General features: G+C 38.3%; 1 protein-coding gene across 10 annotated transcripts in view; it reads right to left on the bottom strand.

Annotated features, from left to right (window-relative positions):
- ETV1 (ETS variant transcription factor 1) overlaps positions 1-27,969 on the bottom strand; it is a 93,045-nt gene that overhangs the window by 30,895 nt on the left and 34,181 nt on the right. For all 10 annotated transcript variants that reach the window (XM_086695162.1, XM_086695130.1, XM_086695157.1 and 7 more), the window contains 3 exons: positions 12,702-12,831; positions 9,791-9,979; positions 5,541-5,788 (listed from right to left, as the gene is read on the bottom strand). In XM_086695162.1, coding sequence (XP_086551288.1) covers positions 5,541-5,788; positions 9,791-9,979; positions 12,702-12,831 — 567 coding nt within the window. The remainder of the gene's footprint in view (positions 1-5,540; positions 5,789-9,790; positions 9,980-12,701; positions 12,832-27,969) is intronic.

Below are 27,969 nucleotides of genomic sequence, written 5' to 3'. Positions count from 1 at the left end.
CAGGTCATCATCTTGAAGTTTCAGGAATTCAAACCTCACATCCGGCACTGTGCTGGCAGCACACAGCCTGCTTGGGATTCTCTATCTCCCCCTTTCTCTGCCCTTCCCCCACTCACACAGTCTCTCTCTCTCTCAAAATAGATAAATTAATTTTAAAAAAAATTAAGCCACAGTATGTCTGTATTGGGTCTTATTTGCATGAGTCATTCGGTGTGTCTATTTTTTTTTACTCATCTCGTTTCATTAAACTTTTAAAAAAAAAAAAACTGACTTCGGGGCGCCTGGGTGGCGCAGTCGGTTAAGCGTCCGACTTCAGCCAGGTCACGATCTCGCGGTCCGGGAGTTCGAGCCCCGCGTCAGGCTCTGGGCTGATGGCTGGGAGCCTGGAGCCTGTTTCCGATTCTGTGTCTCCCTCTCTCCCTGCCCCTCCCCCGTTCATGCTCTGTCTCTCTCTGTCCCAAAAATAAATAAACGTTGAAAAAAAAAAAATAAAAAAAAAATAAAAAAAATAAAAAACTGACTTCAAATGGCTGCATGATATTTCTGTTATGGATAGCTATAACTTACTCTACCATTCAACTACTATATACTTTTAACATTTCTCCCTCTCATTCATTCACTGTGTCTTTCATCCCTTAACATAATTTCCAGAGTGAAATTATCTAATCACAGTATATGAACACTGTGTGCTGATGTTTTCTTGAGCCAAACTTCAGTTTCATGTAAGTACCACGCCACTAAAAATACTACCCCTAAAATCTATCAAAAGGAAAGAAAGAAAAATGAAACAAAAGACCAACCAATCAACGAACACAAACAACTCCAACGAAATATGTTCTTATGCATATATAAAATATTTGCCTTGTTCAGCATTGTGAATCGGTGAAACCTCACATGCAAACATGAAAATGGGAAAGTGACTATGATTCTATGAAAATGTGGCATGGCATAAGGCACTTCCACTGAAGCACTCAACGCATATTCAACCCATTTCATGTAGTCACTTAGCCATTAGGGCAAGAAAGGGAAAACCACTCTGGATTCAGGAGAAGTCAAACTAACAAAAAAACCCGTGTACTGCTTTGTGCAGCACTATTAGGCTCGAGAAGAAGAGAAAGAAAACAATAACAGATGTATTTGTCAAGAACTTAATATCATAATATAATAATGATCACACACACTGCACTGGTTCACCAAATTGGACCTAAATACCAATCTTTTTTAATCTTCTCAGTGTCTTCTGATTCAGGTTTTCTTCTCTTCTCCTAAATAAAAATTTCTACTCAACTAACATAATATTTTGCATTTTTTTTAGCTTGAATACTCGGCAGTTGAAATTGCATTCCTGTAATTATAATTATAACTAATAGACCTTCCATTTCCCATGTCATAATTAATGTCAGGCTTTATTAGAGCATCATCATGCTGCCTTTTCACTTACAAAGCTTCTTTTATTTTCACAACATTTATGTTATATTGAATTAAGCAATAAAGAGTTCTGGAGGCCTTCTGAAAGGAAAACCTTTGGAACATAGATGCTAAGTAAACTATGAAACGTTTTTGCATTGTTTTTAAATCACATCAACTATTTCCTAATGTCCTATTTGTTCAACATCAGTAAGTGAACCAAGAAATCAATGATCCAGTGATAAATACATTAGATTTCATAAAAAGATTATTTAATGTGCTCTCAAAAGGGATGAAAGAAGTAATGACAACGAAACAAAATATCTGGAGATCATATTTGTTGACTGCAATGTAGGACATATACAGATGTGTCAACTTGATCCCAGCTGTTTGGTGGCCAGGGAAATATATTTTGATACCTGCATATTAATTTTCACAGGCCTTGGTTATACACTGTTACCACCGTTCTTTTAGACCGCAACCAGAAGCTCCAACTTTACAACTTAATTACTCAAGCACAACAGAACTGTATCCTATTGGCAATACTTAAATTAGCATTCAGAGGTGCTGTACAATTTTAGCAATCTGCAAGAGAATTTGGAGGGTAGGAAGGAATATAAACTAACAGCTTCTCAAATATTAAACAAGTGTTGTACAAGTCATTTGCAAGGTATAATGTACACTTCACAAAAGACATGCCCCATATACCTTTAAAATTGGATAGAGTGCCTGAATGGCTCGGCTGGTTAAACATCTGACTTCAGCTCAGATAGGATCTCACCATCCTTGATTTCGAGCCCCATGTCGGGCTCTGTGCAGACAGCTCAGAGCCTGGAGCCTGCTTCAGATTCTGTGTCTCCCTCTCTCTCTCTGTCCCTCCTCCATTCGTATTCTCTCTCTCCCTCTCAAAAATAAATAAACATTTTTTTAAAAAAAAATTAAATTGGAAGGGCACCTGAGTGGCTCAGACAGTTAAGTGCCAGACTTTAGCTCAGGTCATGATCTCACAGTTCGTGGGTTTGAGCCCCAGGTCGGGCTCTGGGCTGACACCTCAGAGCCTGCTTCAGATTCTGTGTCTCCCTCTCTTTCTGCCCCTCCCCCACTCACATTCCCTCTGTCCTTTTCTGTCTCTCTCTCTCTCAAAAATAAACATACATTAAAAATTTTTTTAAATAAAAAATTTAAAAAAAATTTAAATTGGATACTGGACTATGACTGACAGAATTATCATGTCCTCCACAATTCACTGTAGATGCCCTAATGCCCACTGTGAGCATATTTGGAGATGGGGCCTTTGAGAGAGAATTAGGGTTGGATTCAGTTATGAGGGTGGGACCCCCAGGATGGAATCAGTGCCCTCATAAGAAGAAGAAGAGAGATCAGAGCTCATTCACTCTCTCTCTCTCTCTGCCACGCAAGGACATAGTGAGAAAGTGGCCATCTTCAAGCCAGGAAGAGGGCCCTTCCCAGGAACTAAATCTGCTGGCACCTTGATCTTGGGCCTTCCCAGCCTGCAGGACTGTGAGAAATGTGTTGTTTAAGCTTCCCAGTCAATGGTAGTTTATTAGAGAAGCCTGAGCTAAGACATGGACTATGCTTTTTAGTCTATATCTGTGCTTTGAGGGTCGGACAGTGATTGACTCTGAAGTTCCTATTATGTATGGCCCACAAATAATGCAATCAAATCCTACAAAACCAGGTTACTTTTTTTGTTTATTTTTTACCTCACTGAATTATTTAAATCTCTTTCTTGCTTGGTTCACATCTCCTCAAGCAAAGTTACACACGTTAAATACCATGTTATACATAATTTTACCTATCACATAAATATGAGGAAAAGATACATATATGGAGTTAACTACAGAATCAAAAAAAAAGGCTTCATAATTTTTTTAATGTTTATTTATTTTTGAGAGAGAGAAAGAAAAAGAGAGTGTGAGTGGGAGAGGGGCAGAGTGACAGGGAGACACAGAATCCGAAGCAGGCTCCAGGCTGAGCTGTCAGCACAGAGCCTGATGTGGGGCTCGAACTCAGAAATCGTGAGGCACATGACCTCAGCCAAAGGTGGATGCTTAATGGACTGAGCCACCCAGGCGCCCCCCAAAAATGCTTTCAATGTCAATCTTGGTATTATTATACATATAAAAACATTTCTAGAACACACAGAGATGCTCTTTAAATGCTATGCTCTATAAGTCCCTTTGAACAAATTATTTGGACTGTTTTATATGATTTCCATATAGTTTCTTAAAATCGTGGTGACTTCAAAAAACTGTACAGCAAATCGAAATACAGTTTGGGAAATAAAGATAGCATCAGTTAAAAGGACTTAAAGTTTATAGAGAAAAATGAATCTTATCTATAATAAAATGCATTGTAGGGTTCTTAACTATGGACAAACTATGGACAAATACAAAAAATTCTAAACTGAAACCCCTATGATGCATTTCAAGTACATGTAGTCTGCAAATGACAGGGCCTGAGAGGCAAGCATTCAAAGACAAGCCCTCACGCACATGTTTACATTTTTTAAATTGTAAACCAACTAACAAACAGCTAATGAGTACATTTTCTCCTCCCATTCCTTGAAATGAATGAAATACATCATTCAGAACAACCGGAAGGCCAAGTCAAATCTAGAATTTGGAGAACGCTCTAAGATTAGCACGGGCAAAGGATGGTATGGAGCCAGCTTCTAGTCTTTAGACCCTGGCTCACGCCCCTTTCTTCCTCTTTTCCTATCCCTTCACCCTACACTGTTCCATATACCATGTAAACCATGGGGGCCTCATACGCAAGCACACGGGCACATCCAAGCTCCATTCTCATTCTGCCACAAAGAGCTACCTCGAAGCCGCTTCCGTGGACCCTGGGAGTGTACACAGGGGCAACGCGTTCTGCCTTCAGAAAGCTGAGCCTGGGGAAGACCTGCTCAGACTGTGGAAATGGACTTAGGGCCAATCAGGCTGGGAATTCATGTGTCCTTGGTAGCTCGTGCTCTTTCGACAAGTGGAGACATAGCCTCTGAGTAGGCAATTCCTCTTCATCCTTTGGACCTCTTGCCCACAGAAGAACGGTGGCCTAAGGGAGACTCTCAGTCATAAGGTTCCCCCTTGCTGAGCTTCAAGAGCAGTTCCTAATAAAGCAGGTAATTTTATGCAAGCTCAAAACTCAAACTAGAGACAATTTTCTTTCCTCAAGTAGAATAGAAAAACTTAGCAGAGTTATTCCTAGAGAACAAAAGTTTCCTCATAAAGAATATCCATAACTTTGCATCAAGAGGAAATTATATTGTTTTCAGGTATTTCCAAGTCCACAGTCATCTATTCACCAGTTACAATAATATTAGTAATATTTTGTAGAAACATGGTGCCCTTCTTATAAGCATTAGCTTTTATTTCATACTTTTTTTTTCCAAAATTCCTGATATGTGTGAAAAGCAGACGTCCAGATTTTGAGATTATAATGGGTGAAAAGGAGAGGAGTTAAGTAATTCTTCTAAAGTCTCAAGGTTACATGTTGGGATGATATTCGTAACCAGTGTATATTTTCTTACTTTCAGGAGCCCCCCTTTCTCCATCTTGATATGTTACTTTGTGGGGCCTTTCTGCCACAGTGAGACCAAAGCTAAACTCTATGAATAAACCAATTTGAAACTCAGATATTTTATTTATGCTCTTCCTCTTCTAATATGTAAGAATCTTTACTGCTGGACTATTGGAGTATCACCACCAATAAAGGACAAAACAGTTATAACCAATAAATGAGCCAAAGCAAAAGAATATTACTTTCTGTAACCAACATGATTAGGTAACACTACCACAGCAAAATAGAAAGAAAGCCCCAAATCCAAAGAATTACAATGCTATTCTTTTGGACTGAGAGTATGCCTGATTTTACAAATTACACTTTTCTTTGGACTGCTTTCATTTCTAGACACTATTTCAACCGTGAGCTCAAGCCAAAATGGTTTGATGGTTCAACTTCACACAGAGAGAAAGATTCAAAGAGGGGATAAAATCAGAAAGATTCCACACCAAATGGTCATGAGCGGCCCAAGTTGATGCCAACACTAACCAAAGTGACAAGCAAGTGAAATGATGTCTTAAACGTAACTTAAAGCATGGGCCTACCTGAATCATATGCAAAGTCTCTGGGTTCCTGTTTAATCATCAGAGGAGGAGGGAAGCTTTGGCTGGCCGCACCACCAACCATGGTGTTGTGTTCATACACTGGGTCGTGGTATTCCTGCTTAAAGCCTTGAGGGGGGAAGGGGATGTTTGGCTCAGACATCTGCCGTTGGTACATAGGACGTCCTTCCCTTGGCATTGTTGGCAAAGGAGGAAAAGAATTACAGGGTTCAGAAAGCTGGCGGCGAAATCTGGGAAATAAGAGAGCACGTTTTAAATAAAAGGGTGACAAGGAATACTCCTTACGATATTGGTACAAGTTTTAACTGTTTTGTTAATAAGCATGATACCAACTGACCCGAAGTGTAAATCTTTTTCAAGGACTCACTAGATTTCTCCTTCCTGGGTCAGTAGCACCGTGTTTTTTATATCATAATATGACTTGTGTTCCTTGATAATTAGTCCCCTGCAGTACCATTTTGGAACACTACAGTAAGTGAAAGATGTGCTTTGAGCAGTGTACTATTGAGGAAACACACACCCTAACCGCTAAAATGCCCAATTCTTAACAAGTTGGATCATTTACCAAATTTCCATATTAAGAGAGTCTCAAATGATTATATATAAGGAAAAAACAAACCAGGAAAAACACAAAGAATCTGACTCCAAACTGCATCCCCTGTCTCTTAATTATATTAACAAACCAATCAACAAACATACCAAAAATCAACCAGGTTTTTACTAACCTACTTTTTGGTTTTCCATACCTTACCATCAGTTCCTGAGGAAGCAAGAGAGGAATAGCCCTATTTCAAACGGGCAGGACTCTTAAATCTTCACCAGTGTTCTAAGAAACACTGCATTCTGGTGGGAAGTTAAAAGGGGAAATAATACAGAGACTAAAATCTAAGCTGGTTGTTTGAAAGACCACCCTTGTCAAACAGCAGCACGGCACACATGAGCATCCAATGGCTTCAAAGAAAATATCCGATTGATAAAAGTAAGCATACATAATACAGCAGACCTCCAAAGATGGAAACAAGACGTATTCGCTGCAAAGATTTGGGACACGTTGTGCTGTTAGGTCATGAGGAAGTTTCTGAGGACTCAGAACAAGCTGACAGTGAACCCCTAGGTTCCTTCCTTCTTGGTTATGCTGTGTAATGATGGGCTAATCACATCATCATTCAATTCCGTCTTTCTCAAACATAAGATCACTGACCCACCACAAAGATGTGGATTAATTAAAGATTTAAACCTGCTCTAAAATGCCCCAAGAGTGCTTACAAATAACCTACCATACACTTCAATTCAATGCGCAAATATAAACCCATGAACTGCCCCCCCCCCCCCCCCCCCCCCCCCCCCCCGCCACACACACACTAAAAGCATTCCTGAGACTTTAATTTGGAAAGTTAACATTTAATTTGGGTCAGGTGAAATGAAAATAAGGTAAAAGTGAAAGAATGGCAATGTGCTCGCTTTAGCATGTCTACAAATGCTCCTTCTTCACCGTCCTGTGGTTTAACTCTAAGTTTCCTGCCTGCCATAGAAGGCACTGAAATTCCACCTACACCTGCAGAAAATAAACTTAGAAACTCAGATATTGCAAAACAGGCTGACTGGCATTGCATTCATTTCCCTTCTCTTGCTTATTTCATTAGCCAAAAAAAGCAACAGAAATTATCATTAAGAACTGTCAAGGAGTGAATCAGAAAATTGTAACTTGACGTTAAAATAAGAAACCAGTTCACTTGTGAAGCCTTAAAAGGAAGTTAATAACACTTATACTAAAAGCTTTGTAAAGAATCAAGCCATTTGTTTCTACGATTCAACCCGATTCGAGCGTGTACTTGCCGAGGACTACATATATACCAAACACACAAGTGTCTTGCACCATTGTTTAGAGGCACTGGACAAGGTAAAGGTACAGTGACTCAAGTAGCTGCTGGAAGAGAGTTAATGGGTAAAGAGAGCATGCTGACGGTTCTTGGATACAGCAAAACAGCGTATAAGTGGCGGGAAACACAGAGAAAGAGAGACAGGGCTCCGGCACAGTGGGTTCAGGAACAAGTGCCAAAGGGCTGGCCCTCGGAACAGAATGAGCCTGAGGAAGGGAAGCAGGGTGCAGCCCAGTTGGCCAGAGAGCGTTCCCAGAGTGAAGTGGGGTGCCCGGCCTGGAGGGGGCTATTTGGAGAAAGGATCTGTTTCCAGAGCAAATCTGCCATTTATAACCAAGGGACTGTCATTTGTTGGCTAGAACCCTCCAAGAAATCCTCCTCAGAAACATACGGCTCCAGAGATTTTCCTGGGATTGGCCAGCTGGTGCTGTCCTCAAAACTCAGTGGGGGGGCAGTGGGAAAAGACCCCGAGCTTCCCTCTTATAGTTCCGGGCCGGCTGTTCTCAGTCTCAGATATTTGACTTCAAGTAGAGAAACTAAAATGGATTTGGCTAAACCATTCCGAGTTAGGTCACCTAAACACAGGCATCCTGCTTGTTTAGCAGTCACCTTCCCTAAGAAATAACTACTCCGCACAAACAGCCAACGACACGATCTCTGATGCTGGCACTCATTCAAAGTGTGAGAGCTCGAGTGTCAAGAACTCTGGGAAGTCAACAGAAGTGGACAAAATAAAACTTGCTTTTCTTGTTTGTACTCTTTCTCCCTTTCAGTCCTGCACAATGTGCATCTGTTCAATGGCCCACCCTGCAATAAGATTTCTTTCATCTGTATTTACCAAACTGTTTACACAGATGCACATACCATTACGCTCTGACAAGGTCTCGAGTCTACGGAGTGAGGAGGGAAAGATCATAGGAAGCATTTCATAACTAAAGCACAAGAGGGCTTAGTGATGGAAACAAAGGTAGAAAAGATGTGGCTTCGTTTCACACTATAAAGAATGCTTTCATCTTATCCATCATCCCAAAAAAGATTGAACTGAATTTGAGATTGAGTCACATTAAATAACCTATAAAAAGCTGAACTGAGTGAGTATTCCCTTATCCTCTGAAAGTTGCCAGTGACACATCTTCTGGTTTCCTCTGCTGATCTAGAGGATTCCTTCAGCTGAGTTATTTTTGTAACGGTGTGTCACAGCCAGTTTGCACTGGCTTATTGTTAAATTTTCAGAAATACTGTGAGCCGATTGTTAAACACAGGATACTTAAGCATTAAATGATGTAAATTTATAACTTTTTAAAAAATCCTATTAAAAACAAAGGCAAGAAGTATTCAAAATGCATCTCTTGCTAATTGTTTCACTCTGTCTTGCTACTAATTATGTCCTGGAGGTTATGTCTATTTTATCTTTAGGGTAGAGATACTATGTAAAGGTCTGCTTCCACGCGATTCTGACTCTGTGTTTAGGGCTGTCACAATGATGGCTTACAGTTGGAACATTTATATCACAGATTCATCAAATGCTACAGATGGGGCCTTCTGGTTTTTCTCCCATTAAGCCTGTTGTTAAACATTTCCCTGCACACCATCGGCTCTCTATAATTACAAGGTAGAAAGGAAACGATGGATGCTATATAGTATCAACCTGTGTTTTAAGCTCTATTATTAAGAGTACAAAGGTACTCCTGTATTTTATTTGAATGTGCACGTATCTCTAGGAGTTCAGAATGTCCACCATGGCATCCTCCCTAGCTCCACGCTCGGGTTCTTGTCTTCTTTCTAAGAAAGAATAATTCAGTCTCTATCTCTTTACTTTGTATTCTCAGGGTCCAGGGTCAGGCACCTACTGGCATTAAATATTCATCACTTGCAAAGGATGGAAAATAGTTTTAATCAAATAAGTTCTATTCTGCAAAACTATGTACAGCTAAACCATTCAATCTAAGGTAAAGAACCTAATTCCATAAGCCACCTACTAAAATTAGTCTCCTAACTTTATAGAACAAGTACACACATATGCTCATAAAAATGGGATGATCTGATTTAAAGTTTAAGTGAGGCAATTTAATTCAGGCAAAGCGAAAGGGAAATGTTCAAATGTCAGTATATAGATTAATTCTCCACTTTAGCAACCAATTTAAATGTTTATAAAAGGAATGTTTATAAATGACCTTCTCCACAAATTATTTCTAACTATAGACAGAGCAAGCTCTAAAAATATTTTGCAAAGATGTGCAAAATTAATATGCTCACCTTAAATCTATCATAGGTCTTAGGAATTGGTGATAGAAATTGCCTCCAAGATGCTCAAAACATTAAACAATATATATACAATATTTGCAGTTTTACCTGTGGTCCATGGGGTAGCTGCTATCTTGTATGGTCTGCGATGGAGGGAGGTGAGCTGGGAAGGTGCGGTCAGGTTTTGGAGTGTGAGTGGAGTTTGGAGACGCATGATGTAGTGGGGACACTGGGGTGCTGGATGGAGTTGGGGGGTTGGAGGGCCTCATTCCCACTTGTGGCTTCTGATCATAGGCACTACCCAAGGAACAAAAGAAAAGAGAACATTGGTTTCCTTGGAGTGATTAAACACTTTTCCTTCCAACCCAAGAAAAGAAAAGAAGAAATATATATATTATATATATATATAAATATGTAAAAAAAATATATATATATATATAATATAAATATATAAATATGTAAAAAAATATATATATATATAATATATATATTAGGCTCAATATATATATGTTAGGCTCAAGTCATAAGGAAGTGAGAATTTAACATGTGTTAATTTTTGTCATCCTAAAACACATAATCTTCAGAATCACCACACACTTAAAGAGCAAATAGGATAATTAATATATAACTTAGTATCAGCATAAATATAAAATGTGTATTTTAATACTTACACAAATAACTTAGTATATAGAAAAGCACTACGAGAGCAGTGGAATTAATGCTTGAGCAAGTTGAATAGATCTTTCCTAAATCGTGGCATGTTTCTGATATTGTCATTGTTCCATATTTACATAAGATTTTAGAACAAGAAACTAACTTCAATTTTGTAAGATGGAGACCATTCCTGGCTTGCCTTTATTTTGGGTATAATTTTAAGAAGACAATGCCTTTGCCTTATTTTCATTTTTCTTATATATAAAATAAATGATACCTGACATTTACTTCCTCGCATGGGATAATAAAGAGTAATGAGGCAAATTAAAATGTCTCTGATATGGGGCACCTGTGTGGCTCAGTTGGTTGAGCATCCAACTCTTGACTTCTGCTCAAGTCACGATCTTAGGGTTCCTGAGTTCGAGGCCCCATCCCTACTTCGGATTCTGTCTCCCTCTCTCTGCCCCTCCCCTACTTGCACACACGCATGCTCTCGCTCTCTCTCTCTTTCAAAATAAACAAAAATAAACTTTACTTAAATTTCTGAATAAGGAAGACAGTTTGAGGCTAAAATAATATTTTTCTTTCAAAATAGTGATCATCAATACATAGTTTTTCCTTTTTTAAAAAGAAACATTCTTTTTGGATTAACTTATGTAATAGTTTATTCAGTTGATACATCTGTACACAGAATTATAGCCAAGCACAAAAACACTTCATAAAAGCGTAGGAGGGTGTGCTGTATAAGCCCACTGGTGGTTTTAAAGCAAAGTCAACAGTACTCGTATTATGTTTGTTTCTACCTATACCATTTACCAATATTTCTGAATGAGAAACGACTTCTTTTACAAACTAGTTTGCCTGTCCCATTCCCATGTAAAGAAAAAACTGACACACCCTCTGCCCTAGGACGCTTCTTTTCCCCCCCACAAAATACTGTATTGAATTACATTGTTCATATGGAAATGGAGGTACTAGAATTTAATCTATAAATCACTGTGGAAATTATTGGTCCCCAAGAGAAACCCGAAAATATTCATGTGATTCATTTACTATTAATTTATGAAAGTCAGATATGTCATACAAAGCAGTAATTATTTCATAGCCACACCTGTGATCAACGCTGAAATGGAACAACAATTCTATATCTACCTGGTCCATTAACTTAAAATTCTTCATTACGCTAAGTAATTATTCTGTGAAAATGCAGCACTCTTAAAGAGAAAATGCAAAAATTAAGAAACACTATAAATAAAACTCAGATTGATCAATATCATTTTAACTGAACTCGGTAAGCTTTAATGCCTTCTATGAGATTTTTTTTAATAAAAGTTTTGCAGTTTCAAGTGAGCTGGCTCATAATATCAGGCTCTGGTGATCCTCCTAGAAAAACAGACATAAGAGACAAGTTTGCAAGAACAAACAGCAAGAGAATATCCCAACATTGGTCAGCTGCCATCAGACTGCACAAATCTGAGTTTCTTGAATTTTATATATCTTGGATATAACATTACATGTTGCGACTATATGAGAATAGAGAAGGCTCCTTTGGATCGTATGTATTTTGAACCTGAATCTATGTAACTTCTATAACTACAAATATTTGTAATCCTTTTTTGTAAGTTTCCAAATGAACTCCTTTTAAAAAGTAAGTATCTACTGTAATTGGGAATAATGATTACAGTCTATTATCTGGCACTGTCTATACTTTGCCAACTTTTCCTTATGCAATTAGAGGCCAATATGAAAAGTAACAGAATGCAATTTACTGTGAAGGGTTTTTAATGAACATATATGTTATGAAATCTTCCAACAAATGAACAAAGTAATTTTACTGCTCCACCCTTTACTATCATCAAAAAGAACAACTGGCTTTTTAATAGATAATAGCCTGTGCTGAGTCTTATAAAATTCTAACTTTATTGCAATTCTCCATGAACACATCTTATAGATCATCTGCAAAGCCTGTCAGTAACTAATGTACTGCTCACACCTGCCAAATGTTTCCTTTTTTTTTTCCTACAGACTCTATCTAAAGTGCATAATGCATTCATTCTAATGAGAACTTTCAATAGCTGTTCACACCAAGTAAGACCCTCTTTTCAAACCCAGGATGCATTGCTACAGCAGAAAAACAACTAACGATGTGGATGAAAATTATTGCTTTAAAATGATTCTCCAAGTGTGTGATCAGATGGAATACAGTTCTTCAGAGTTCTGCTAAACACATTACCTAATTAGCTTTGTTACATGCTGAAGATAGAACTCATAAAATATAATCTGAGACTTTATATTTTTCTGGACTTTTTGTTTTAGTAAGAACCACCACCCTCTCTCTATATATAAATACACCTGATTGCTTTACCTGACATTATACAGGCACTTTTCTCCATAGCTGAATTTAAAGGGCTGTTCTTGACTGCAGGCAGAACCGAGTTCTGAACATGGACTGTGGGGTTCTTTCTTGATTTTCAGTGGTAGGCCATGAAAAGCCACTAGAAAACAAAACAAAAATACCCACAAAAATGAAGCGCAGTTAGAAATTAAGTACAGTAATCTGTTCTACTTCTCTTCGTTGAAATGGCCTTAACATTTCATATTAACTTACATAACAAAGAAAAATCACATTTAATGAATTTCATGGATGAAAAGATTATAGAGAATCTCTGTATATTCTTTTTCTGCTTTTACTGTATAACAGAATGCATGCTTGAACTCTCATAACTTCAAGTGAATCAATTATAATTTACTTAACTGATATTAACAACACTAGAAGCTCAGTTTTCAGAAAGTTTTAAAAACATTGCCAAGAAATTTCTAGTGATTAAAGAAGAAAAAACACAACTGGTTATCCAAGAATTAAGTGAAGACAGAACATAATTTTAAGCATTACTGAAAGGAAAATATCTCAAACCCATCAATAATAATGGTTTAATGGAATGATAACTAGAGTAGAAGAAAGAAAATCCAAGTGCAGGTCCCATGGTAACTGATGATAGTTTGGGCAAAATTTCACCACCTTTGAGGCCAATGTTCATTTATAAAATAAAGGTAAAAGTACCTGCCTATCTGCTTACCAGAGTAGGAAGATAAAATGGGAAAAAAATCTGAAAATTATTTTTCACATGCAATCTACCATGAAATAATTCTTCTATATCTAATGATATTGTCTCCTTTTTTGCATGACTTAATGATTATACTTATATTAATCAATGGTTAATGTATTACAAGGATCCTATAAAATATGAACTCTAGAGGAAATATGTTGTGTGGGAAGAATCATAGCTTTAAAGCCAATAAACAAGTAACACTATATATATTTTTATTCTTGTATATGAAATTGAAAATTGGAGATCCTATTAGAATAATTAAAGTGTTAGTAATAAATGAAAAATTAGTAAAAAGATACAAGGATTTTATTTTCATATACAATATGCACAAATATGACTAATTAAGGATAAACACAAGAAAACACACATTCTAGAGATTTATTCTAACTCATATGAGAATTCGAATTAAAACACAATATACTGGGATGGTACAGTCAGGGAAGCATCCACTCTTGAATTTGTCTCAGGTCCTAATCTCACAGTCATGAAATCAAGCCCTATTTCAAACCCTGTGTCAGGCTCCATGCTACACGTGGAACTTGCTTGGGATTTTCTGTTTCCCTCTCTCTCTGAGCCACGCCGCCACCCCCCCCCCCCAGCTCATGCATGTGCATGCATACTCTCTCTAGCTCACCAAATAAATAAAGAAACATTACAAATTATTAAGTCTGTTTCTATGAAGACATGATATGACAAGAGAAACTTCATGGTTTATGACGCCATTCAATCTTGATTATAACATTACAGCATTATAAATGTGCACTTGTTTGAATGTCACATATAATTTAACAATAATTTGATACCAAGAACTATCAAGCTATGGGCAAATATATGCTGTTTGTTTGGATATGTACATAATTTTGACAGAAATCTTCAGTGGTGGCTCAAGAACCACCTGAAACATTGTGGAATATACATTTGCCAAAGAAATAAATAACTTCACCTAAATTAGCTGTCTAAGAAAAACTTAACAAATAGTAACAAAATAATTTCACTGGGAGGTCTATTTCAAAGTTTTTTCTTGATGTACTGTGAGTTTATTTTTTTTTTCAACGTTTATTTATTTTTGGGACAGAGAGAGACAGAGCATGAACGGGGGAGGGGCAGAGACAGAGGGAGACACAGAATCGAGGCTCCAAGCCATCAGCCCAGAGCCTGACGCGGGGCTCGAACTCGCGGACCGCGAGATCGTGACCTGGCTGAAGTCGGACGCTTAACCGACTGCGCCACCCAGGCGCCCCATGTACTGTGAGTTTAATATGCCTATTCAATGTAGAGAGTAGAGGAATAGAAACAAAGGAGAAATTATGCGCATTTTCAAATGTCAAGAGTACTCATGTTCATTAACTTTATGAAGTCAGAGGGTTATAATTTATTAACCGTTCAGATAGAAGACATTTAAGAACATGAGGATTTGTTAGGATTCTAATTTTAAAAGAACATCTATAAAAAGGCAACTAACTTGGGGACAAATAAGTCATCTGAAAATGGACTAGGTATTAGATATTTAAGAAATTATCATTAATTTTATTGGATGTGCTAATGCAATGGCAGATAAACACAAAAAAATTTAATGTGAGAGATTCATAAAGTATTTACAGAACATAATATGTCTGGGATTTTCTTTAAAATAGTCTAGAAAAAATGATGTATGAGGAATGAATCAAATTAGAAAAATGTTGATAAATGTTAAAAGCTGCATGATGATGGGGCGCCTGGGTGGCGCAGTCGGTTAAGCGTCCGACTTCAGCCAGGTCACGATCTCGCGGTGCGTGAGTTCGAGCCCCGCGTCAGGCTCGGGGCTGATGGCTCAGAGCCTGCAGCCTGTTTCTGATTCTGTGTCTCCCTCTCTCTCTGCCCCTCCCCCGTTCATGCTCTGTCTCTCTCTGTCCCAAAAATAAATAAACGTTGAAAAAAAAAAAAAAAGCTGCATGATGGGTAGGTGGGAGTTCATTACATTATTCTCTTTACTTTTAACTAAGTCCTAAGTTTGCACAAAAACTTTTTTAAACACGGAAAAAATCTAAAAATTTAAAGTAACACTGTATAAGAAAATTTTTTGCCTGTGTTTGTGTCTATGTGCTACTTCTCAGAATGACAAACATTGTATGATGCAACCATTAACCATCCATTTGTTGCATTCTTAACAAACAGGTTTCAACGATTTATTACTACTTTGAACATATACAGTAAAATATGTATCGCCAAGTTTAGTACTTGGGATTGTGTATTGGGTTTTACATTCTCCTAAGAAAAAAGGAGTAGTAACACATCAGGAACTCTATTTGTCATTCAGAGTAGTACCAAATATTCATACCTGAGAAATCAGATATAATTCATATGAATAAAAATACGTGAGGCCTCGAGAATAAATATGTAGTATGATGCACAGTTCAATGTATTTATCAAAATATCAGATATATCAGAGACTACTATATTCAATACTAGTATATTTTAAAAATCTTTGGGACTTTGAGGGAGGATAAGGTTAATGAACAGGACACTAAAAGCATCAACCATAAAAGAAAATAACCTACAAAATTTTCTTCACTGAAATTAAGAACTTCTCTTCATCAAAACATTATTAAAAGATTACAAAGTAAGCTACAGATTCCAAGAAGATGTTTTCAATAGAAAGATCTGACAAAAAGCTCGTAGTAAGATCCGTTACAAGTAAGACCAAACAAATGACCCAATTAAAAATGGGCAAAAGCCTTGAACAGGCAGTCCAAAAAAGAAGACATCCAAATGGTAAAACAAACAAATGAACAACAAAAAGCATATAAAAAAGGTATTCAACATCTTTACTTATGAGCAAAATAACAAATGAAACCACATGAAATTATCATACACATACTAGAATGGCTAAGCTGCAAAAGATTGACATTACCAAGTTTTTTAAAGTTTATTTATTTATTTTGAGAGAGAGAGACAGAGAGACACAGAGAGAGAGAGCATGAGCAGGGAAGGGACAGAGAGACAGGGAGACAGAGGATCCCAAGCAGGTTCCATGCTCTCAGTGCAGAGCCCAACCAGATCATGACCTAAGCCAAAGGCAAGAGCCAGACGCTGTGCCCGGACATTATCAAGTTTTGAAGAAGACCTAGAGCAACAGGAACTTTTATATAAGCTCCTGACAGTACAAATTGATAAAAACACTTTGGCAAATGTTTTGGCAGTATCCCCTAATGCTTCAACATAAATTTACCCCGGGACCCAGTAATTTCACTCTTAGGTGTATACCCAAGAGAAGGTACTGCATATGTTCACCAACTGATATGTGTAAAAATGTTCATGGCAGCTTTATTCAAGATAGCAAACTTTGGAAAAATTCAAATGTTCGGTAGCAGGAAAACAGATAAATAATTCATGGGATATTCATACAATGAAATACTATGCAGGAACAACAAAGAACAAATAACTGACACATACAGAAATAAAAATGGTCTCCTAGATGTGAAGGTGTATAAAAGAAGTCAAGCACAAAAAGAGTATGTAGCATAGGAATTTCAAGAATAGACCTAACAGTGAAAGAATTCCCTTCAATTGGTGGATAGAAATGTTAATTACCAATAAAGGGCACTAGTAATCTGCCACAGTGCTGGGAATATTTTATATGTTGCACGGATTGGTACCTATAAGAATATATACATATGTAAAATTCAACAAACTGTGCAGTTAAAATTTTACATCATAATGAATGCATATCTCAATTAAAAGGTTAAATAATATGAGAGGTATCAAGCAACGCTACACAACTTAAAATACTTGAATATGTCTGGCCTCCTGTTCCAGCAGAGATATCTGAGAATGTGATCTTGGAAGTGTGATTTTGTTTTTAACTCCACAGGATAAATCATTCCAAATGAGTCAGGGGAGGAATGACAAGTCTGGGCTACCATCAGGAACGGCTGCTAGCATAACAGTAGTGTCCTATCAAAGAGTCTATTGATATCAACTTAGAAAAAAAAGTAGGATCCATCTTAATGGATATACTATCTGGAGCCCTATTGCTTTCAGACTGGTTCCATGAGCTTCCTAAATTGACTTTATTATTTTTTTTAATATTTATTTATTTATTTATTTATTTATTTATTTGAGAGAGAGAGAGACAGAGTGTGAGTCAGGGGGGCCAGAGAGAGAAGGAGACACAGAATCTAAAACAGGCTCCAGGCTCTGAGTTGTCAGCATAGAGCCCGACGTGGGGCTTGAACTCATGAACTGTGAGATCATGACCTGAGCAGAAGTCAAATGCTTAACCACCTGGACCACCCACGTGACCCCTTCCTAAATTGACTTTAGATGAAAGGATGTAAGGCTCCCCACAATGCGAGAAGAGGTAAGTCGATCCCTAAACTTAGGAGGTACTTCTGAAAAACCCAGGGATTACTTCCCACACCTCATATGTTATAGGTTGAATTGTGCCTCCTCCAAAGTTCATGTTCAAGTCCTAACCCCAGTACACCTCAGGGTGTAACCTTCCTTAGAAGATTAGCTAAGATGAGGTCATTAGGTGGAATCTAATCCAATATGACTCATGTCATGTCCTTGTAAAAAAGGAAGAGTTAGGATATAGAGACCCTCACACAGGACAAGGCCACATAAAGATGAAGGCAGAGGTAAGGTGATGCTTCTCCAGGCCAAGGAGTGCCAAGACTGCCAGCAAATCACCAGAATCCAGGAGACAGTCATAGAACAGCTTCTCTCTCACAGCACTCAGAACGAACCCTACCAACACCTTCATCTTTCACCTCAGACCTCCGGAACTGTGAGATAATCAGTGTCTATTTTTTAAGCCACTCAGTTTATGGTACTTTGTTATGGCAGCCCTAAGCAATCTAATATACCACTCCCAGAAATGACGAGTCACTGAGGCTGGGATATATATCTGGATTCTGTATCTTATAAAAATGTCTGGGTGATTCTTGTAACTGGGCTAATTTCAAATCCACTGCGATGCTTGGCCATACCTAGATCCACTGTGTGCTGCATTGAAATAAATCCAATCCTTGAGAAGACTTGAGAAAAAAAATGAAAAGAAAAGAAAAGAAACAAAAAGAAAAGAAAAGAAAAGAAAAGAAAAGAAAAGAAAAGAAAAGAAAAGATCTAACAAAGTCTTTCTATTCAGTAGATGCCCACACTTGAGGATTTTCACGGGTTCTCTACATCCAAAAGTTTAGGGCTCCCCTACTCCTAACATAACTCCATAACATGAACGTGTCTCTAACACGTGCGACGTGTGTGGGCCTCTTAATCATTATGGGCCCTCGGAACTGTGATTTTTTTTCTACTCATAAGCCAAATAAGTAATCCAATGAATTTGAGTTGGCTAGGATTATTTTATAATTGCTGTGAGGAAAAAAAGAAGCCAACCTGATGATCTCCAACATTTTGCACAAGAGCCGCGTGTGACTTCATTTTCCTCATTTCCACTTCCCGGCTTCCTAGAGATTCTATATCACAAAAGTGACTTCTCTTATTTATTCTTAAATAAGGAGAGCACAGAGACTCCCACCCGAGCGGGCTGAGCCGAGAGCGTGTTGGGTATTTCATCACAGGGCTGAGAGTCTGAGCGCCTGCTAACAGGCAGTTTTCCAGCTCACTGGCACAGGCACAAGTGAAAGCAGCACATTCATTTTGTGCAATTTGCTTTACCTTCCCACATGGAGTTGGTGCATGTAAAAGGCTGTTAAGTACTAAATTATTCCTTATCAAATCACCATCATCTGGAGTCATGATCAACACTAATTAAATTACTTTCACTGAACAGGGCTCCAGCCTGCTGCCGAGGCTGCTAGGTACATTTCGTTTCGCTTACTGTACTGTCCTCACTGGGTCTGAAACAGTGAACGACATGCATCTGCATTGTTTGCGGTTTTAATTAAACTGAATCTTTCCTCCTTCCAGGGTATCAAATCGGGCGAGTTAACTCCTTCATGTCATTAACAAAGAAGTGACAGTTAGATTTTTATCCCTGCCTTCGGACAGTTAAGAAATTTATCCAGGAAATCTGAAGTCTTCCTTCCTCAGGTACTCCTCAGACACATTTCCATGCAAACCTTTATGGCCCCCAACTCCTCCGCACAATCAGATCTTTAGGAGGAGAAGCAGAAAGAACACTCAAGAGATGCATCTTGCATTTTTTTCTTGGATGGAGGCTTGACCTTTAAAACCACATCTTAAGGCTGACTAATGATGACTGAGTTCTTCTAATGGTTACATTTAAGAGCTCCAAAATACCAAGACTTTTAAAACTACGCTTCCAAAATAAACTTAACCACTTCCTAATTTAAAAGTTTACTCGGAGTTATGGTATTCATCGTAAAATCTTGGATAAATTAATAATTGCTTTCTTTTTTCATTTTTTTAATGTTTACTTTTGAGAGAGAGAGAGAGAGAGAGAGAGAGGGCATGAGACAGGGAGAAGCAGAGAGAGAGAGAGAGAGAGAGAGACAGACAGAATCCAAACCAGGCTCCAGCCTCTGAGCTCTCAGCAGAGCCCGGCACGGAGCTCGAACTCAGAAACTCCAAAATCATGACCTGAGCTGCAGTTGGACGCTAACCAACTGAGCCACCCACGCTCCATTAGTTGTTTTCATTTTAGAACTATGAACATCAAGGTATCATCTTGCTTCCAGTTTATTTCTGTCTACACTCTAGAACAAAAGCAAAATCTTGCCATCATTCTACTGGAGCACAGAAATGCCCTCCACCTTTCCAAGCGCAACAAGGCTGATATATAACCATGTCTTTCATTCAAATTACATTTCAACACCTTCAATTATAGATGAAGATAATGAATTTAAAAATTTACTCATAGGAGAATAATTTGCTAAACAATCTTGACATTGGAACATTTTTGTACCATTAAATTGAAAACAGAACATGTTTGTTATAACAGACTGCTTCATGTTAGTACAGAGAATAAACAGTTTAATCTACAAATTAAGTTTCTATTTCTATAGTGAAGATGATGATGTCTTCTGATACATTTAAGAAAGATAATATGTTTAACTATAGATAGTGACTTAGTGAACTGTGGTTGAATTTAGAACTGTGATAAAAACCACTTGCTATAACATTTTTTTAAAAACCCTCAAAATTTACACAGTATTACCAAGTTTTCAAAGAATTGTCACCTACTCTATTTGATTCTCATCATTCAAGACAAGAATATCTTTATTATACCTCCCACTTGTGCAAAATTTTTTCAAAAGGCATAAAAAAGCTAAGCTTAATACCTATCCAAAGATCTAGGACTGATTTACAACAGGATAAGAATTAAGAGCCCTAGAATGTTGGCTATAACTTTGAACTCTTGAGCATATAATTCAAATTTATTTTGAATAAATACAAGTATGATTTCTTTCACGCATAAGCACCATGGTAACCGCCTATCAGGTGTTTCTTTATCCATTCATTCATTTACTATGGCCCAGACACTACACCAGGTGTTGAGAGGGAAACTGAATATAAACCTACAGAACAAAGATGAACAATAAGACACAGTCTTACCCATCAAGAACTCATAGAAGTCCAATTAGAGCTTTAGTTTTTTGAAGTGTTTTCTCTAATACAGACTTTAGCCAGTCTCCTTTAAGTTTGATTAATTCTCGTGTGTGCAATACATGTTTATGTATACATGATCTTAATAATATATTTGTGCCACTTCTATCTAAAACACTTCTCAGACTATGCTTACTTCTAGGCATTCTACTTTGTTTCAATTTATTACTGTGACCAAAAGCATTTAAAAATTCACACCCCTCATACTCCAGTGAGGAAAAATGCTGCTATCCAGCATCTAAAGCTTCCCCTAGAGTCTGATAACCAAAATGTCACAAGTGATGGGCCCCCTTCTATATGTGGACAGTGGATATAATTACAGTGATAAGTTGCCTTGGCTCTGACCTTTCACTCTGCTTTCCTCCCAACAGAGGCGCTTATCATAAGAGTGAAATAGAGTAGCAATTTCTGTGAGTACAAAACAATTACTCTGGAAAGAGAAACATACCACATTTTTAATTACTTCTTCACTAAGTAGAAGCATGTCTTCAAATCAAATCTGTGTGTTTTTTTACAAATTTTTCACAAATGTAGTTTTTAAACAAAAACTACCTAGGAATACAAAGCTTTATGAGAGTCTCCTGACTTTGACGTTGAGATTTCTGATCCGCTCAAAACTTCTGCTTTAGAATAGTCTACTGTATGATGTTCCAGAACAGGGGTGGGCAAATTACAGTGCATCGCTGACACGTGGCTTCCCACCAGTTCTGGTAAACGAAGTTTTATTGGAACACTGTCCCACCCAATCATTGAGGTATAGTCTAGGGCTACTTTGAATTATAATGGACAATTTGTGACAAACCCTAGGACCTGCCAAGCCTAAAATATTTACTGTCTGATCCTTCACAGAAAAAAGTTTGCTGACCCCTGTTCTGGATTATGGTCTACAATGAAAGGAGAAAGAAAACATAAAAATGAATGGCTAGAACAGGAACACCTGCTACTGATAGGGTTTAGGTAAATTAGTTAACAAAGGCCATTGGATTTTCCTTTATTAATGCTTTGTTTACACTGACTCTCAAAACCAAGCGTGCAGCCTTATGCAGCCAACTTACAGGGGCATACACAAACAAGATGATGAAAAATTACATGACACTGAGCCTCTAAAACACTACAAATTTATGTTCTTTGAGGAATTTTAAGGCATTTACATAGACCACGGATATGTTTAACATATAATTTTTTACACTTGTCTACAAAATATAAATGAGAAAGTCAAAACAAATCATTGTGTGGACACTAAAATGCTCAAAAAAAAAACAAAAACAACAATCTACAAATTGTTGTTAATATGTAGATTATGGCTATGGCTCTTGGCCATAGCAGCAAATTAAAAACGACAACAACAACAAACAAACAAAAACTCTGTAAAGATGGAAAAAAGTAAATGGTATACACAAATTAGATTATTTCAGACCAGATACAAGCATGGCATGAAAAATGCATGCAGGTTTTTATATAAATATATGTAGTTAGGAATACACTCACTAGATGAAAAGCATTCACTTAAGTTAATACCATTTCAATTTCAGGTGATAAATGGGTGGCAATGACCTCAATTAGTACTCAGTTAAATTCCAGAAGCAAAGGGTAAGGCTTGTGTACAAAGAAGGAAAATATTGTCACATGCTCCGTAAATCCGTCTTCCAAGACACACAGAAAAACAGAGGGCACTTCTGCCGCATCTGAGCCTCTCAAAGATTCTCTTCCAGTACATTTACCTCTCTTAAGCCCTCCCCACCCGCGCAGTGTGCACACACGCTCACACATACACACACCAACATCCATTACTAAAGGGCCTAATCTCAGATATCAGCAGAGTGCCTTTATGGGGCCATTAAACCCTTTCTCTTGTTTACAGTGCCTGAAGAAAGATGTGAATTATGTCTGTGACAAAACAAGCGATAACATTTCAAAACTGCTATCAAAATGCAAACTGAAACACATTTAAGGACAGGGGCCCTGATTCGAGTTTTTGCGATTTTCCGTTATTTGCAGCTTCTGGAAATACGTTCAGCTGTAATATTTTCAAGACAGGAATTCAGACCATAGCACGGCAAGGTGATATTTATTTTTCTTCAATAATATTCTTTAAGTAGAGTAGTTATTTTTTTTTAAAAGATGATATAATGTTTTTAAAGGAATATTACCAGTTGGGCTAGTTCCCAAACCTAATTTGCCTTTTGGCGCTATTTTGGTGATATGTAAAATGTTGCTTAGTAGTAATCTCAAAGGCAAAATAAGGGAACCTCTCACCCCTAGTTATGAACCTAAGAATTTTTCAATTATAGAGGACATTAGGTATGATCCAGTTTCAAAGAAAGAGCTAGTGTTTGTACTCAGAAACCGCTGTGCTAAAGGAATCACAAGTGGAAGTCAACTGGGTAAAAAGATTAAAAAGCGATGAGCTAGTTTTATCAGCGGAAGGCAAATGGTCATTAGTCTGCTCCCACTGCTCCCGGAAGTTAACACTCTGCACCTGCAAGGAACTTCCTGGGCAATCTGAACACCAGAACTGAGCTCAGAGAAACGATGCATTTCTCAGAAAAGGGCATCAAACTATTTTTTTCCAACATACCCGACTCTTACCAGTCTCAGTGTGTGCATTCTATTGCAGAGATTCCTCAATGGTCCTGCCAGGGATGCTTCTGAATAAAAGAGAGGTACTTTGACAGGTCTGGAAGGTGATTCTGGACCTCCCGGCCCCATCCAGAATCAGAGTCCACAGACTCGGAAACCAGTGCTGAGAACAGTGCAGAAGTCAGAAGCCAGAAATCCTCGCTCTCTACAGGGTAAAGCCTTCTGATGATGTTACAGCCTCACAAGACAGTTATTTCTTAAAAGTACACTTAATAATTCAACTCTCTCTACATTGCCGAGTGCCACTATGCCATCTTAATAGAATAGAATGGACAAATGTTCTGGGTTTGGGCCTGTGTAGCTTCTCTTCAAAAAATAGCACTGATAGGGAGATGCAGCCAACTTTTACTCATCTGAAGGTCAGTCATCTACTCCCTATGATCTAAACCAGAAGTTGCCAATGTTTCCATTTGGCTCATGGAATGGTTTCAAATCATTTCTTGTTGTGATCTTTTAAAAATCAGCTTCAAAATCTCTTTCTGGTTTAAAAATCCAAATTTCTGACTTATCTAGGAAAAAAAACACAATATCCAGCAACACTCGAGTCCACTTTCCAGCCTGAAAAGCACCTGGCTGAACCCATTATCAGCTGCCCCTTTGGCCAGGATATGCGTTTTCCTATTGGCTACAGTCCCCACTATCCCCACCACTCTACACCTCAGTAGCTCTTGTGCTAAATTCACTTGACTCACTTAGATGCTTGGCATACCAGTTACCTATTTTTTAGATGACACACAGGTAAGAAACCATTAGTGCATGTGTTTCCACATATGGATGTACACATACATGTGTGCATGCATACACACACTCACACATCACCTCTAAGCAACAAAAATATTGGGGCACCTGCATGGCTCAGTCGGTTGAGTGTCCAACTTTGGCTCAGGTCGTGATCTCACAGTTCGTGAGTGTGAGCCTCGCATCAGGCCCTGTGCTAACAGCTCAGACCCTGGAGCCAGATCGGCTTCTGTGCCTCCTTCTCTCTTTCTGCCCCTTCCCTGCTTGTGCTCGCTCTCTCTCTCTCTCTCTCTCAAAGATAAATAAACATTAAAAATGTTAAAAAAAAATTTTTAACGTTTATTCATCTTTGAGAGACAGAGAGAGACAGAGCACGAGCGGGGAAGGGGCAGAGAGAGGGAGACACAGAATCCGAAGCAGGCTCCAGGCTCCAAGCTGTCAGCACAGAGCTGATGTGGGGCTTGAACTCATGAACTGTGAGATCACGACCCAAGCTGAAGCTGGAGGCTCAACCGACGGAGCCACCCAGGTGCCTCAAACATCAAAAAAATGGTAAAAATAAACACCAAAAGTATTATAAAACTCACATCACTTCTGTCTTAGACTCTCAAGTACTAGTTCTCAGGCAATAAGGCATAGTGGCAGAACTAACAGATACTTAAATCTGCCTAGTTTCAAATCTCCTACTGCCACTTTCCAGCTCTAAGAATGGGCAAGCCAGTTAACCTTTCTGTGCTTAGGTTTCCTCACTGATATAAAACAAAATGAGGTGATAACAGTACCTGCCTGATGGAGTTGCTGATATGATTAAATGAGACACTGTGTATACAGTAAGTGCTCAATGACAGCTATCGGTGCCATTATTCAAATACAGAATCACAGGACACAACATCTAGAAGAGAGCACACAGATGATTCGGAAACTAAAGAGCATAGTGGGAAAGAGCATGGAAGCTAAATCTTGGCTTTGCTACTTCCATGCTGAAAGACTTCTGGTAAACTGAGTAACTGCTTATGTGATTCAGTTTCTCCCTGTTAGAGGAGACCTTCCTCACGGTGTGTATGTAAGAATTACACAAAGTGAAGCCCCTGAAAACCTAGGATAGTACCTGGAACATGGTACATGCTCAGTAAATGTTACTTATAACCATTATTATTTCAACCACTTCCTTTCAGAGAGGACGAACCAAGACTCCAGGAAGTAAAGTGACATTGCAAGCACCCAACTTCCAGCCATCAGACTATTATTTCGCTACTTTTTCTGCTTCATCCTATTGCCAATTTTGTTTTGTGCCTATCAACTACACACTAAGAGCAAGACATTTATACATGGAGAAGACTATAAGGAAAACGTATTCTGACAGAAGCTGAAAGCACACAGTACAGCGGGTCAAACGAGCACCAGATGAGGAAACAAATACATTTGAGCCTCAAACAATACAGGTTTGAACTATGCAGGTGCACCTCTATGTGGATTTTTTGACAAATACAGGACAGCGGTGTAAACGTATTTTCTTTTCCTTACAATTTTTTTAATAACGCTTTCTTCTCTCTACCTTTATTGTAAGAAGATAGTATGCAATACATAAAACATTGAAAATATGTGTTAATCGACTGAGAACTTAAGGTTTCCAATCAAGAGTAGGCTATTATTAGTTCAGTTTGAGAGAAATCACAAGTTATACGTGAATTTTCCACTGTGCAGGGGCTCAGCATGCCTAACCCCGCACTGCTCAAAGTCAACTATAATATCTACCTAGTTGCTACCTCACCCGTAACTAGTTGTGTGGTAATGGATAAGCTGTGCTACCTTTCTGGGCTTCCATTCCCATCTATAAAATGAAGGCATTAGACTAGGCAACCTTTCCTGGGAGCCTGACAGTTTCAGGTCTGGGTGGGAGTACCTGCTTACTAAATGTCACAGAGGAGAGGAAAATGCAAGGATTTGATACAGGAATTCATACGGCATAATAGTCTGAGTCCACAAAGAACTCTACACACCTCATTAATAATGGGGCGCATTATTGCCTTTTAGCCAGTAGTGGTCACTGAAACTTATGATCATGAGCCTTCCTCATCATGAAAAAGCAAAATCAGGTGTAATCTACTATAGTCAAGAAGGATGGGTACATAATGCACATCGGAAAAGTGTACATGCAATGTGTTAGCATTTAAAAATGCCTGATGTTTTAAAAGGTGTTTCATGGACCACCTACTTTCCAGCTGATGGCAGTAATATGTTATTATATTAATAAAGCACAAAGCAGAATCAAAAGACAAAGTTATATTCCTAAATGTAAAAGCATCATAAGCACCATTAATTGAAATATAAAGAGATCAAGTACAGAATGCAATGATTCATTCCTCCAAATTTTAAAGCCCAATGCTGCTCTAACAGTACTTGAGCGGTTGTGGCACTAAATGATCCTCATCTTCACAGACTACTTGCCAGGAGAAAGTGCCCTGGGAGGAAACTGGTCCTTCCATCTGGAAAAGGACAAGCACAGAGAAAGGAAGGCCTAATGTATGAACAATCCAAATCGAATCAGTTTGCATTGTGCATTGGCTTCAAATCAGATCTTCCTACCCCTACTGGTCCAGTAGATGGAAAGCAGCACGACACTACTTTTTTGGAAACCAATTCTGTACAGTGAGCCCAAACATACAGCGCTTCATATCCAGCTGGCAGGAATGAAACCTGAACAAGCTGCAGCTATTTGAGAAACAGATCTAATAAAAGGAAGTAAAGTTCTGAATCAAGATGCCCAACCGAATCCCTAACCTCTCAAAAATGGCTCTACTTAATTAATTACCTAATTATGACCTATATGCCTACAGAAAACACCTCCTGTGGAGAACCTGTTTCACTTTGCTTTAATATGGATATTCTTTAAGCCCTACAAAGTTACAAAAATAAGTATTGCTTCTCTGCCTAGTAATTCTGTAATTCCTTTCAAATAACAGAGAACATTATTTGGAAAATACTGGGCAGTACTTATTATTGTTCCTAGCCGAGGAGAGGCTGGAAGATCCCATCACTGCCTGGTGTTTCTCAGTGTAGCATGAAGTTTAGAGAAATGCTATGGCAGATGGGCCCTGCATAATACCCAGACACCAAGCGTGCTCTGTCCTCACCACTGCGTGACCACAAAAACAGGTCCTTCCCATCAGAAGAAAAGGTGAAAGGTGGGCATCCCCTATCCGGCATCCTCCACACTCTCCAGAACAAACCCCAGAGTGCCACCCTCTGTAGACTATCTCTATAGATCTCTCACAAATAGGTTGGGGGAGGGGGAAAGTGGTAAATCTATTACTTGCCATCAAGTGATACAAAAAAGGAGACGGATAATAGTAGAAAAGAATCAATGTGGATGGTTAACATGCAGAGGTATTTTACTAACAAGACATGATAAATGTGATCTTTAACTTTCCCTTGTTATTCAATCACAAACATAGAAGCTCTAACCTAAAAGTTTAATTACTCCATGGACCATAGTAACGTAAAAAGACCAAATGAAGATAATATCTCATTGCCAAAGAAGACTGCCAGTTACTAATATGCCTGTCATCACTTTGGAAT

The sequence above is a fragment of the Puma concolor genome, chromosome A2 (genome assembly GCF_028749965.1).
Source record: "Puma concolor isolate L17-30 chromosome A2, mPumCon1.1.hap2, whole genome shotgun sequence".
NCBI lineage: Eukaryota > Metazoa > Chordata > Mammalia > Carnivora > Felidae > Puma > Puma concolor.
Note: the sequence above shows the minus strand (reverse complement) of the source record. Positions and strands in the feature narration are given on the sequence as shown.